The following is a 15,908-nucleotide window of genomic DNA, read 5'->3' as shown; positions in this document are numbered from 1 at the left end:
TTACGCTAGTTTGTGAGCAAGATGTCAACATGAGCAACGTTACGCTAGTTTGTGAGCAAGATGTCAACATGAGCAACGTTACGCTAGTTTGTGAGCAGGATATCAACATGAGCAACGTTACGCTAGTTTGTGAGCAGGATATCAACATGAGCAACGTTACGCTAGTTTGTGAGTAGGATATCAACATGAGCAACGTTACGCTAGTTTGTGAGTAGGATATCAAGTTTGTGAGTAGGATATCAACACGAGCAACGTTACGCTAGTTTTTGAGTAGGATATCAACACGAGCAACGTTACGCTAGTTTGTGAGCAGGATACCAACATGAGCAACGTTACGCTAGTTTGTGAGTAGGATATCAACATGAGCAACGTTACGCTAGTTTGTGAGTAGGATAACAACATGAGCAACGTTGCGCTAGTTTGTGAGTAGGATATCAACATGAGCAACGTTGCGCTAGTTTGTGAGTAGGATATCAACATGAGCAACGCTGCGCTAGTTTGTCAGCAAGATGTCAACATGAGCAACGTTACGCTAGTTTGTGAGCAAAATATCAACATGAGCAACGTTACGCTAGTTTGTGTGTAAGATGTCAACATGAGCAAAAATATGCTAGTTTGTGAGCAAGAAATTAAGAAGAGCAAAGTTATGCTAGGTTGAACCTACTGAACAAAGAAACATTATTTATGATTTAACATTAAAGTCATGACCAAAGCATGCGGAACCAGTCTAAGGCTTATGAGCACATGCTCGATTCTGACAAACAGCAGCGAACCAGATTTTGTTTTTGTTTTCCCCGAAACTTCACCCCAAGATAAACTGTTCTTGATAACGACGGCTTGACCAATCGTTGATTAGGCACGAAGGTCAAAGAATGTAACAAGCCTGTTTATGCTGCTCCCCCAAAACAAAGACTTGGTCAGCCAGATTGGTCATTAAGACTTGGATGCGCGATGATGAATGTTGTGTTTGTGCTTTGTGCTCTTGTAGCGCTGACAGTCGGGATTGTGTTTGGTAAGACTTTATTAACCTATGCCTTTATATTAATGTATATTACTTGTTATTATATGTTTGTAACTATGTTAATCTTGGCAGTGGCCAATATTCTGACAAGCAACAGGCGTGTTCTTTAGCTACGCTACTCTATTATGTAAAAAGATTTGAATCAATCTGCACATATGTCCTATCAAATGGGAGGATTTCTTTTTTTCTAGTTGTGAGTTACGAGTTTAGTTTCAACATATTTATTCAGTTCATATTTACAGAAATAATCGTACAACAATAGTAAGTTGAAATGGATTGTAGGGGCGTGTACAAGATTCGACGTTATAGGGGGTGTAACTTATGGGCTTAACCTTTTTACTTGCGCCCACCTTCAGAACCGAAATCTATTTTGGTTTCAAGTGTTGGCAGGGGGCTTTGGGGTACTCCCCCAAGAAAATGTTAACAATTTCTAGTCCAAAATGGTTGCATTTTGGGCGCATTTTATTTCTTTTTTCGCCTATCTTGAAATAAAAAGTAAACTTGGACGATTTTAAGGGGGCGCGCGCCGGGTGCGCCCCCACCCCCCTGGATCCGCTAGTGGATTTGAAAACAATCAATGTATTCGCTTAAACTTATTCTTTGCCCTAATTTACGAGTTTGAAGTGATGAGTTTTTCACTATGAAAAGTTTGTCCGTTTTCGGAATTCAATTCCTTCGATTGCCAAACAGCATAGAGGCAATATTTTGTCATTTGTTCATTTATAAAATTTAAATACCGATAAGATATGTATCATTTCCAACCTCAACTATTGTTTTGTGCATAATTTACATAGTTTCTTTCAATGCAAAACATATTTGGTCTTTGTCATAAGTAATCGTATTTTGTATCTGCCAAAGTTTCATTCGTATGCAATTGAATCTTAGTATCCAATAAAATGGTTGAATTAATGAAGAAAATGCTTATTGTAAAAATGCACGTACTATAAAAATATATATTTCCAGTATTTAAACGTGTCCTTTTACCGTCTTGTTATTCTAGTAAATATATTCAATTACAAAACTTAATTAACTTTTAAATAATGACTTATCAGCCCATTTTAATTTTGATTACGAATACATTTTTCTTTGCAGATAAGCCTGGAGAATGTCCGGATGTGACGTCACAGGGTCGTGTCGTTCCACAAGTTCCCGGATGCAAATCGGATTTCAACTGTCTTGCAACGGATAAATGCTGCATGGGAATGTGCCTGGTTCCCGGTATAAATATTTATTATTATGAAGGAGAATACTTTTTGATTGAGAGTTATATATTTATATTTGAATCAAGTTAACCATAATCTTTAGAATATTTTTTGTAAAGGGACTCCTACCTTTACTTTAGAAAATGTATTGGCTATTGTATTGTAATGTGTTTTGTAAACTAGGATTTCCATTATATGATTTGAAACTTGTTTTTAACATACGCTCTACTCTGGTTAAAAACTCATTAATATGCTGCTCAAATGTCAATCTGTACGAAGCAGTAAATTCAAAACTATTTTAAAAACATTTTTCAATGATATAAAGTTAAAATGTACTTCAGAATCATGATTTGAAGTAAGTTATAAACATCCCTTTTCTGGTGAATGTACATTCAAATTTAGAACTTTAGTAACGACCCTTGAAAAAATGCTATCATGTCGTTTAACTTCAGAATGTGATATGGTGGACGACCAAATGATTCCGTGCGAGTTTGATCCATGTGAAAATGAAACATGCTTTATCAAGGATGCTGTTTGCTAGTAAGTTGTTTTTTTATGAAATATTGTAAACACTTGAAATAACCACGACGGCTTGCTTTTTGTAAATTCAATGTCATTATTGACAATACATGTGTTCTGACCATGCTCGAAGTCATTGATCATAATTACATACACAAACTTTTGTGGATGGAAATATAACCAATGAATTCGAGCATTGATATTGTTTAACGACATTTTTTCTGAAATATATATACATCTTCTTTTATAGTTAAATAACGGTATAATACATGTATACAGTCGAACCCCGTTGGCTCGAATTCTAAGGCACCGTCGATAATACCTCGAGGATCGGAAAATTCGAGCCAAGCGAAAATGCTTACCTTCATTATATAGTTCTAAGTCGTACCTTTACATCTGGTTCGAGCCAAGAAGGAATTCGAGCCAAGCGAGTTCGAACCATCGAGGTTCGACTTTATATAGCTGCAATCAATGTTGTTTCTATTACCGAATAACTGTCCATACTTTGGTACTGAGGAACTTTGTATTCTGCACTTAAGAGAGTGGAAATAAAACCTCATAGAAGCTAAACATAAAAATGGCATTATGTGGTACGCAGTCTAAAAATTGTCTAAAAGGATTCAGGTAGAAAATGAAGCAAAATTCGTGACTAACGGGGGGAGGGGCTGCCCTCTCGCCCTTCTACCTCTTAAATTGTTAATGCGGAGCATATTAACATTGATAACATAATTGTGATATTTATAATGAAATATAACAAAACTGTAAGTATGTCTATTTTCTGGTTTAGTTCAGATCCGTGTAACTTCACCTGTGAGCCAGTATGGTTGACCCCAACGGAAGACGTCACTGTCGAGTGTTTCCTTGGCGACGTTGATGATGACGTCAGCGATTCATCTGAGGACACTGATGAAGACTCCGACTATGACTCCGAGGAATATGAGGACTATTATGGTCAAACTGATGTTGATGACAACTCAGATGAAGAAGAGACTGTTGATAATGATGAAGTTGACGGGAACGGCACACAAGTTGACGCCAACAAGGGCAATGATAGTGACGACCCCGATAGTGAAGAAAATGATATGGAAGCAGAAAAAAGCGAAGAAAACTTTGATATCGACGATAGTGACGATGATGACGAGGAAAAGGACATGAAGTAAGCTCACAATAGTATTCTGTTATTCAAGTTTTAGCAAGTAAATACTAAGTCTCATAACAGACTCTGCATGGAAATGTGATAGCTTCGCCAGTATGCATAAGTAAACAACATAAATCCCAATAACTAACATTGCCCTTATTCAAAATGCTTATAAAGAATAAATGTAAATGTTGATCAAAATGGTGCGGTTCCTCACAACAGAACTAAAGACTGTGATGTGTAAAATCAAACTATATTACAATGATTCAGTTACATGTATTTAGATCAAATAAAATTCTTGTTCAGTTCAACATTTTCTTACGAGCATGTTTATCGATTTACAGGCCATACAGTAAATGGGAACGTAAGAAATGGCAAAAGCTGCAAAAGAAGGAACGAAAGGACAAGAAGAAGGCTGGGAAGGAGGGGAAAAAGAAACTCAAGCAGGAACTAAAATATCAGAAAAATACGATAAAGGTTCAACGAAAGGCCGAAAAGTTTGCAGAAAAACTGGACAAGTGGCTGGCAACAGGAAGAGAGGATAAATTGATTAAATGGGGAAACAAGTTGGAGAAAAAGGCTGAAAAGAAGTATGAAAAGGCGAAAGGCAAGCAGAACAAAGATAGAGGTAATCCAAAACACAAGGTCAACGAACTGTGGGAAAAGAGGGAAGAAATGATTGCTAGACTTCGATCAATGTCACAAGAGGAACGGAATGCGTATTGGGGAGAACATTTTGGACACGAGAACGGATTCTGGTCGAGAATGGATCGACCGGAAGTTCCCGAAAACCACGAGAGCCAAGAAACGGACGACCAAAATAACAGTAAGGACAGATATGGTTATTGGAAGGACAAGAAGGACAAATTCGATAGAAAGAAAGACAAGAAAGAAAAGAAAAGGAACAAACCGCATTGGCGCGGGAAGGGCAGACAATGGTAATAGCTGTGATTTGCAAAGAAACAATGGATATTTTTACGTTTTATTTGTAGGATGAATTAAAGACAAAATAACTATCAATGGCGAACTTAACAAGCACATAGAAAACGAAAACAAACGGCTGAATGGTAAATTGAAATTCTTAAACAAAAGAATATTAATGTAAGTGTGACAATAAAAGATTCGCCTATGTTCATGTGGTTCTCTGTCATTGTGTAGACTTGAATTCAGGTGCTCTGTTCTTGATATGCATGTTTTACAAACGGAGAAGGAAAACTGTAAACAATAATAAATCTATCCAAAAATAGTTTGACAATATTCGATGCTTTTACATATCAATGCCAGTTTTAATTAGAGGGTTATTAGTACCAAATATGTACCAATCAAAACAAAATTCAATTACTTGTTATTTCTTAAGATATTACAGAAACTGTGTTTTGGGCTTAATCAGCTTTTTTGATTCCGCTCGTATATAAAGATCGCAATTTTTTGTATCAATTCGGAACAACTCGAAAACAAAGTTGGATATATAGCGATGGTTTAAAATTTCAAAATCTTTACATTTAACTACGCTGAGAGTAGATCGCGTAGTGGTTTCAATTTAGCAGTTATGCCTAATGACTTTACTCTTAGGAATCTTAATTATTTATGCAATTATATACTTCACTGGGGTTCAATTTCAACTTCGTAAAACAAATTGCACTACAACTATTTATTAATATTATTATTAATTTACCAAGAACTTTTGCTAATTACCCGCCATACATGTTGTTATCGATGGTAAATGACCGAGGTGTTCCGCATAACTTTTGTATAAGTTTACAAAGAGATGTGGTAACATTCATTCTGAAACATTCGGAGCTCCTCGGCCATTTTTATCGAAAACAACGTCAGCTCCTCGGCCATTTTTATCGAAAACAACGTCGGATGTATATGGACGGTTAACATACTCAAACATCGGTATGCTTAAGTCCGCTGCAAGTTGATCACGTAGTAATTTAATTTAGCAGTTAAAATTAATGAGACCTAACTATTTGGAATCTTAATTATGTTTGCAATAATACACTTCACTGGCAAACAAAGTAAACCTAGATCAATAAATACATGCTAAAACACTACATTTAATTAATGATATAATTAAAAAAATTACGAACTACATGTACTTTTACTGATGTGCCGGTGTTACGTTGTAAACTGACCCCCATAGAATAATGACCTCCCGGTCATTATTTTATATAGAATACTGACCCCTTTCTATTAAATACTGACACCCCTTATAAAAGAATGACCCCCCGATTTTATCTATAAAATATTGACCCCCACCCAACCTATTACTAACATACTCTATATCAATTCAAGTCACTGTCGTGTTTCTACTGCTTATATTTGTTGTTGTTGTTGTTGTTACTGCTGCTGCTGCTGCGTCTACAACTGACACAACAGCAGGATAACTTAGAGGCCCCGCTAAGAAATAAGCGTACATCTATTGAAAATGGAACTTAAAATGGTTTTCATTTGAATTAACATTATTGTACTTAAAGAGAAGTATTACAATAATAGAAGATATACCTAAGTCGTTTTAAGATTACTATCGAAATAGAGAGAACCGATATTTAAGGCGTTAAACTGAATATGAATAATATGAATATGAACAAATTTATGAAATAGAAATAGGGGTTTTACCGTCAATTTTTTCACAAACAGCAATTACATTAAGATTTTGTAACGTTGAAACTTGTGTTACGTGGAATGACGTTTAGACTTCTTCAATGATGCACGCGATGCAAATATTTACTTCTACCGAATTTTGTGAAATATTTCACGGAAAGACAACCTTTTTAATTTCATAAACTTTCGGAATTTTTAAAGTCGTTAGTAAATTGAATCGTTTTTCGTCGACCAAATCGTTCACCGAAGCTCGTATGGAACTAGTCTAAAGGTCAAAAGAATCGCGCATTTTCCGATTGACAACACTGACTTATATCATTCTGTTTCCCTTGTCAAGAGCATCCGAATGTTGTTTTTAAAATTAATGCAGCGAAAAAATAAGCATTTTTTACTCCAGATACTTCAATTTGTCATTAATTGTACGAAACAGCCCTTTGCTCAACAAATAAATCAAAGCACTGAAAGTGCTGAGGGACGGCGCCTCTGGTGTATGTGCAGAAAAATATACAGGGAGAGCTGCCTGGTTTCAAAATCGTGTCGTTGTTATCAAATATTGACAGCTTAGTTATTTCAAGAGCCAACTTTCGTCATGCATGACTATTTTTTATGAATGCATGTTAAGCAAGCGATCACTTCGTACGAAGTTGCATACGAAGATTTCTGCGACCGTTTTATTAACGCTTTCGTACGTAATTACTCTTCAAAATGGGGAAGGAACCGACGAAAATGTAAACAAACCGTAGATGTGAGTATACTAAAAAAAATTCGCAAATAGTGATTTGATCTGCTTCGCTTTTCGAATAATCAAAATAGACATTTACTATTTATTTTAATCAATATAGTGGGTGGTAACGTTTTATCGACTACGGTTGCTACGGCATGGCTTAACCCGTTTAAACAGCTGTTTCCTGTGTCACATTGCAATGTTTTCAGGTTATGACACATTTCGATACCAACTATATTCATTTCTTATCGCCTGTATTGTGTATAATAATTGTTATGGCGTTAACATGTTAAATAATCATATCCCAAAAGGTAAATATACTATTACGTTCGTTAGTTCTTTGTTCTATTCGATTGAAAACCACGGAAGTACAAATTTAAGAAAGAGTTTAGTTAGCGAATATTATTTGAACTGTTTCCTTAAGGTATATCAGTTTACACACTCAAATATGTTTTAATATACAATTCTATATACTAACCAGTATACAAATGACATTTGTCATTACAAATAGGTAGACCTATTGGCAATTACAATATCCTCTTTGTTTGTTATTGATATGATTTATTAAGTTTTTCATTGCAGGCAATCTTTTGAAAAAAAGCTCAGTCATCTGAGATGCAGTATTGCAGCACTGAAAAGCATTGGGTATGACTGTATATCTCAGCGTATGATTAAACCAACTATTGCAAAAACTATGCAAACAGTAATCGGGGAGTAGGATTATTATTAGATTTTTTTTATTGTTATTAGACCCAGTCTTTCAAAAACACATGCAATTGCCATTAAAACATAGTATGATATAAGAAAATACATGCTACTGCTTCTTGCAAACTACCGATTTTTTACCAATATATGTAATCATAATACAAAATATCACTGCCAAGGCAGGCATTTCATTTGAATTTGAGAAATGGCTTTTACAAAACAAATTTGTACTGTAGTGTTTTTTTTTTAATCTCTTAAGATAAATGTGTACTTTTACAAGAAATATTATCAAAAATTGTATTTGAAAAAAATGGTAGACCATTTCTTTTTTTATTTTACTAACAACTTTCACGTTTTGTGGATAATAGTAAAGATTTATGTATCTTCTATTTTGCAGGTGCCCATCATAGAGTGTTTCTCTTTGCATGCAATCAGGATACATCATCTGACCTTTGAACTGTGTTTTCCAACTTGGGATTCAAACACATGCCCTCTTGGGTAGGAGAAAGTCAGACAAACACCTGTGGCTATATCACTATACTTCTTCAAGTCTCGCTCTATGAGTGATCATGATGTGAAATAAAACAAAATGCAGTCATCTTTTTGTCATTTTAAATAAGTTATGAACAATTAAAATATTTCAAACATTTTATTCATTCGTTATTTTGACAAACAGTATGAATAAACATACATGTATACCAATAGACAAACAAATAATTGGCAAAGAATGGGCACAAAAATATGTTGGAGATTTATTGTTAATATTGATTTTAATGTGACAGAAAATGTCCCAATTTGCCAAAAAGCATTGAATATCAAATGACAATGCTTGGATTTACAAAATTCTGCCCAAACGAGCATAGATCTGTGAGTTGCTGTTTGGTATTTGTTCATAAAAGTCATGATATATAAATCAAAGTTTAAAACATAAAACAGTGGAGGATCTGATGTTATGTTGAAATGATATACTTGTACAAGCTATTTAAACTGTATATGAGCAGATTCTTATGGAAATATGAGCTTTAAGTATTACTTTATTCCAAAATGGTGACCTAGAAGGTTTAGTTCCTTGTATTGGTCAATGTTATATTGTTCACTTAACAGCTTGAGGTAAATGCAAGAAATAATACAGTCAAGTTCAGAAACTGCTCAACAGTTTTAATAACAAACCCTTCCTCTCAATATGGTGTACATTTGTTGGAAGTTATATCAAATCCTTCAAAAGGTTAAACAGACATGGAGCAGACACAATTTGTTACAGACGGACAGACAGACAATTCGAGCTAAAAGAATTAGTCTATTTCAGGAGGAGACATATTTAGCCAAATGGTTCTTGAGAAAAAGTCATTGAAAATAATTTATAAAAAGTACAATAAACAGGGAGTCAGGCAGTCATAAAAGTTAACATGAACACTAACTTAAGCTTAGATGAGCTGGATGAAAAATGTCTTAAACAAAATAATTGAGACGTTGCCCAAAATGTTACAGCTACATGTAAGAAATGAGCCAAGTATCAACAAGAGATGTTTGTCAAACATTATGCCCCCACCTGAGCGCCATGTTGTCAGGATTATATGAACAATTGAATGAAATAAGCATGGACCGAAATGACAGCTGATTAGTCACAGACATTGGATGCAATTGAGGCAGTTTTAAGATTATGACCATTCAAAGTGTGAGGATAGAGTGTGTTATGACCATGACCTTTGACTCTATGACCTCAAAATCCATATGAGTCATCAGCTGGTCTACAAAAATCTAAATGTCAAGTTTGAGGGACATGGGTTAAGGCATTGAAAGTTATCACACAGACAAGCTTTTTTCAATCAATGTCACTGTGACATTGACGTTTGACCCGATGACCCCCAAAATGATAAGGGGTCATCTACAGGTCAGACACAACTCCAAGTCAGGTTTGAGGGCCATGGGTACAGGCATTGTCAAGTTATCACTTGGACAACCTTTTACCATTCAAGGTCACTGTGACCTTGATCTTTGGCTCGATGATCCCCAAAAACAATAGGGGTCATCTACTGGTGAGGCCCAACTTCCATATCAAGTTTGATGACCATAGGTCTAGGCTTTGTTGAGTTATCACTCGGACAAGCTTTAAAATTAATTTACCATTCAAGGTCACTGTGACCTTGACCTTTGACCCGATGAGCCCTAAAATCATCTAATGGTCAGGCCCAACCTTCATGTCAAGTTTGATGTCCATACGTCCAGGAATTGTTGAGTTATCACTCAGACAAGCTTTGGTCTACAAACGGTAGACGGTACCGACCGACATGTGCAAAGCAATATCTTCGAAGGGGGCATAATAAAAATGTCTTATTATGCACAACAGTAATTACATTGACAGAGACATTTTTTTCCTTTGAAGTATTTATAAATTGAGTCAGTAGCTGAGTCCTTGGATGACATAACAGTGCAGTATGTTGGTTATAAAATTTGTTTCCTTTTTTAAATGATATGCCAGCATGTATAAAGATGGTCTCTTCTTCCTGTATAGAGTCAACATCAAAGTCCACAGTAAATAGATTCATGTGAGTTGCAAGAAGACAGAATTTTCAAGTTTAAACAATTTACAATGTTGAACTGATGTAAATAGTTGCTTAGATCACAGCAAGAGTAAACTGAATCTGATTGAATCCATTGAAGGTGTTAAAACAGTTTCTGTTTGAAGGCTGTTCAACTCAAGCACAATCCTTTGATATGAGATGGTGGCATAAACTGTTTTGTGAATTCTGTCCTTGAAAAGTCTTTGGTAGTCTCAAGTATCACCTTGAAGAACAGTTAAGATGAATTTTGTAGAGATTGGAAAGTCTATTGCTCTTTCGGTAACTTTCATTCTAGGTTCTGAAGTATTTGTGACATGGCGCTGAGTCTCTGAAACGAAAAACAAAAATCATTTAAGAGCAAAAAAAACAATGATAAAAAAAAATTTGAGTACATATACAAGATATTTTAAATTTACACAGTCACAATTTTAACAGTCACAGAATATTTCACAGAGCCACTTGTAAAATACGTATAATAAAACATCTGTTGTTTTCTCAGTTAGATAAAGGGCACAACTCAAAATCTCTTAAAGCAGGATTTGTAGACCTAATAATTAGGACCTATACATCATATACAAATATAATACAATAACATTAGTGTATTGTCTCTGACATGACGGACAGCTATAATGATACCTTGAATTTGTTTGTTTTTTGACAACAGACTTATAGATTGCTAGAAATCATTAAAAACCCTTATTATTTCTTTTGTTTTCTTTAAGGCTGCACTCTTACAGATTAACAGTTTTGATAATATTTTATCTTTTGTCCAGGAATGAGCCAATTTTGTGTAAACATCTGAAAACCAGCGATACAAGAATGCTAACAAAATATTTTATCGCAGTTTTTCATATTTCTGTCGCAAATTAATGTTTTTGAAAAATGCATAAAACCTCAATTTTTGAAAATAAATATGAAAACTTAACGGAAATAAAACTTACATTTTATTAAACTAGGGGTCAAGGTCTACTAACTTTACAATATTAAAATTTGTGTCGTCACGAAGCGCGTGCCTAATAGGGTCACAAAGGGGGTAATCAATTTACGGATTATGAGAAGCAGTACCTGGCAGTTTTATTTCAGTACCGCTCCTTGACTATAAAACCGATATTTATCGGCTTATTAAGTATAATTTCCCGATGGGGCGCCTCTATTGAACAAGGAAGTAATACTGGTAACCAAGCGCTGGAGTAGTCTCGCTTTAACAACACGTCTAAAACCACACCATGGATACATACAATTTTGAATATGTCTTAATATTGTTTGAAAGCGATTGACGGGCAATATGAAAATATCATTTCAACAGGCTTTTTTAAAAATACATTTTGCTGTGATTCATCGACAAATAATCGTTCATAACCAACACTTGACTGTCGGTAAATGCTAGTGCTATAATTAGATATGCAAATTTATTCAATTGCGCATGCGCAGTAACATTCATGTGATCATCCCCCACGTGAAAGTTGGCAAACTTTTTGACATTTCCAATACTTTTTGAAAATAAAATGTTTAAACGTACGCTTTATGTTGGATTCGTTGCAAATGGTGTTGCTTGGATTTACCATTCTCACCTTTTTTAAAAGTTTTAAAAAAATCACGAATTAAAAGCGATTGCCGGCTACTGCTTTCCGCCGGCTACTGCTCTCGCACCAGTATACCCGAACATGTTTTTGGCATAGTGACATAAATAAATAGGTGTTTAAAAGTAGGCAATAATATTTTCGTAGAAATTTGAATTTATAACGGAGATAATTTCAAAATTGTGGCCGCGAAGATTCTCTGCGCAAGGACCATTGTACTTTTTGTTGGGATGGTGGACGTCACGAATCTGCCATAGTAAAACAACATCGTCAAAAGACTCGTTGAGGGACATTTAAGTGGACTTACTTTTTGAACCACCCCATCCCCCCCGCAACCCCACCCCCAGGCAACTATTAAATTTATAAGCTTCAATGTTGATTTAGAATTTCTGAACACTATTAGAGACATGATGATCTTGTAAATATAAGTCAAAGCAAAGAAAAATGATAAAAACTTTGACAGATGAAAACACTGTCATAAAATCAGTCTGTTTTTAGCTTGTTTGTTTTACTTAAAGCACCGTAAAATTCATATACCATGAGTCTAATGGTTGGATAGTATTTCAGTCTATATTCCAGTGTTTTTATCACAACAAAACTCTTGAAATGCATCGAATTAAGAGCATTTTGTTTTTCAAAACATTTTGACAGTTGGCGCGAGGTTGCGTCCCCTGAAAATTTAGTCAAAACGGCGTCGTAACGATTTGTTAATTTACTCACCGGTGTTGCAGATTCCACAGAGTCGTCTTCTGTCTTGAAATTTGGCAGTTGGTTTTGTTAAAATACGCCATAATAAATGAAAGATCGCCAATATAGAATATTTCTGTTGTTGTGGCGGCCATTTTTTAGTCTACGAAGTTCGTACGCCACCCTAAGAGCTTTCGTAGAAATTTTCGTAGATCTACGAAGAAATAGGTGCTTGTTCGTACGAAAATCTTAATAAAACGGCTAAACAGCCTGAGATACACCGTACGAAGTAAGTACGCAAAACAGACTTCGTACGAAGTTTAATAAAACTGGCCCTTTTTCTAGTAAAGCTTGGAGTCCGGACTTGTTTTATTAGCAAGTAATTTGGTTGCCAAAAAAAGGAAAAAGTCCAATGTCATTAAATGTAACGGTCAGCTCGCGCAGGAAAAAATCAAGATAAATAAATCATGCATTCTTAAGTAATGTATTTAAAACATATCCTTTATGCTTTAGAATGATAGATCTATTGCATAATTATTAATGTTCTTGTAAGCTATTGAATATTACTGGTGTTTTAAGCATTGAAAAACCGCACTCTATCTTCGACCGAGACAGGCGGTAAATCGGTTTGTAACTTTTCAGCCGATTGCCCCTACTATGAACGCTGCCCTGAGCGGGCACCGTCCAAAAATTAGATTTCAGATCATTTAAGAACAAAACTTGATGTTCAAAGCATTTTTCTTAAACCGTTAGTAACAGCTTAAGCCATAAAACATTACATTTCGAATAGAAATATGAATATCTGCGATCTGATCTTTTGTCAGCAATCTATTGATGGTTTGCAGATATTTACGCAAAAAGTTGCTCTTTCCAAGACAAAAAATAAAAAAAAGTTGTAAAAACGGTATATCTGTGAAAGTGCAGCTTTAACTATCCTAGATACAATTATGTTACAAATTGTATCAAAAACGTGTGCAACGAAAATAATATTATATATATTTTACACGTTTGGTATAAATTGTGTAGCCCTATTTAAAGGGACTCGCTCATGTTTTTGGACCAAATTCGCAATGTAACCATGCCCAAGTATTTCCGACACGATCTTTACTCAATTTAGTCACACTTTTTAAAGGCATATCTCGGCAATTTCTCGGGCACTTTTATACCGTACCATTGGCATTGGTATTGTGACCATTGAACTTTTAGACTTTGACTTAGACTTTTTGGGATATTGTAAATCTGACTTAAACTTCTAGATCTTGCTAAAAGCAAAGGCAATTTAGCTTATACTTTATATGCGAGGATAAGATTTTAATTATATAGGGATATTGTATGTATATGTTGAATAACGTGTTTTAGAGTTTCTTTATAGATTTAGATAGTGGTAATGTTCTTGTAGCATCAGTCCCATGATTATTTAACTTCCTCAGAATATTTCTGTAAGAGGACGGTGTAAACAGTTGACATATTCAATTCGCAGATAAAAATGCATTGTATTCAACTTTAGTATTCTTATACTGCATCAAACGTTATATAGAGAACAAAGTAACACTACATGTGTTTATGACTTTATAAATTAAACATGAATTACTACAAATAATAGTTACTTGTTACAACCAATAAACCACTGATGTGATAAACTGAAACAAACTAAAAAGTCTTAATCAAACATATTCAAGCAGAAAGCAATTTCAATGGTAAAACGATACATTCATTTATCCATACTTGGTTTGAAAATAAAAATAATCTTGTGTATGTGTTCCCTTTACCCCTAAAACCTGGCGAATGCACGATAATAAGTGATTAAAAACAGTTTTTGTCACGAAGATACATAATGTGTAACTGCATAAAAATACATTTAGCGTGTGATTTCTTCAAATGTGTACCTTTAGACCATATTAATAGACAGAGTTAAATCCCTAACTTAACAAGTGGTTGGAAGTTGGATATAAGCGATTAACCAACTGGAAATGTTCAAATATCCAACTGGCGAATGTTGAAAAAATAGTCAGTGTTTATCACAAAGATACATCTGAGTACATATATGCAAGAAATACATTTATCGTGTGAATAATTCACATATGTACCTATCAACCATTGACAGAAAAAATCCCATATATACAAACTAGAACTAAGACGAACACTAATAAATAGATATTACCGTACCAACGCTAATGTTATAAGTTCAAAGATTTATTGCTATCAGAAAGTTGTGTTGATTTGAAAAAACAACACATCTTGTTATAAAGTATTTGCTGCAAAAAATTTATTGTTTTACATTTAGTAATATATATATATCTGTATTTACATCTCATCGTTGCACATACCATAAAACACATACAATGTAAAATAACATTTAAAAACAGTGCAATGCCATTCCATTCGGAATTATAAGAGATGGTCCATGACCTTTTACAATAATATTTTACATATCTACACAATATCCATGTACATGTATTCTAAAAGCTAACAGATTTGCTAAATTTATCATTATATATTTAATTATGATTAGTAAAATATAATAATTAATAGTTTCTTTTTTGAAAAAAAAATAAAATAAATAAATGAGCTAAAATATCATAACTTATTAGCAAAAATGTTTTAAAGCAAGACAACATAATAAAACATAGTGAAGATGCAAATAAAAGCGTAACTTTATTTACAAAGTAAAGAAAACGACGCCTTTGTAAAATACTGTTACAGGTTTTGGCACAGGTCCTTATTATTGTTAGGTCTGTGCTGGGAAACAGGTAATTATATGTATTACTATCTAGCATATCATTAAATATGTTATTTTTCATTAAAGCCTTAGTATATAAGCCTTCCCTTAGATCATTGTAAACATTACAGTGCAACATAACGTGCAACTCACTTTCTATAGAATTATTTCCAAGGGCAAATTCTACTTTCAACATTCAGGCCTCCATACCGACCAGTTTCAATACGAATCGGGGCAACCCCGAGTCTAAATTTACTAAAAGCTGACCGATGAGCAAGAGGCAATATTATTTTGCAATATTGTTCAGTTACATATTCAGACTTGATAGCTATATACAGTCTTAGCTTATTTTGGTATTTTCTATGAAACATTCACATTCGATAATAAGGTGAAATTCATCTTCTAAAGAGCTACAAAATAAACAGAGTCTTATCAACATACGTTA

General features: G+C 34.3%; 1 protein-coding gene across 1 annotated transcript; it reads left to right on the top strand.

The window, feature by feature from the left end:
* The first annotated feature begins 872 nt into the window (after positions 1-872).
* LOC128203729 (protein PIF-like) lies at positions 873-5,090 on the top strand. Its single transcript, XM_052905258.1, has 5 exons — positions 873-1,012; positions 2,114-2,239; positions 2,676-2,763; positions 3,530-3,898; positions 4,225-5,090. Exons 1-5 carry the CDS (start codon positions 952-954, stop codon positions 4,820-4,822), a joined length of 1,242 nt encoding a protein of 413 aa, XP_052761218.1. The 5' UTR covers positions 873-951; the 3' UTR covers positions 4,823-5,090.
* Positions 5,091-15,908: the final 10,818 nt, after the last annotated feature.

This window comes from Mya arenaria, chromosome 9, assembly GCF_026914265.1.
Source record: "Mya arenaria isolate MELC-2E11 chromosome 9, ASM2691426v1".
Taxonomy (NCBI): domain Eukaryota; kingdom Metazoa; phylum Mollusca; class Bivalvia; order Myida; family Myidae; genus Mya; species Mya arenaria.
This window is presented reverse-complemented; position numbering and strand designations above follow the sequence as displayed.

Coding starts and splice junctions, on each gene's coding strand:
- LOC128203729 (XM_052905258.1), top strand. CDS start 952: ATGATGAATGTTGTGTTTGTGCTTTGTGCTCTTGTAGCGCTGACAGTC. Junction 2,240..2,675: donor GGGAATGTGCCTGGTTCCCG/GTATAAATATTT, acceptor GTTTAACTTCAG/AATGTGATATGGTGGACGAC. Junction 2,764..3,529: donor ATCAAGGATGCTGTTTGCTA/GTAAGTTGTTTT, acceptor TTTCTGGTTTAG/TTCAGATCCGTGTAACTTCA.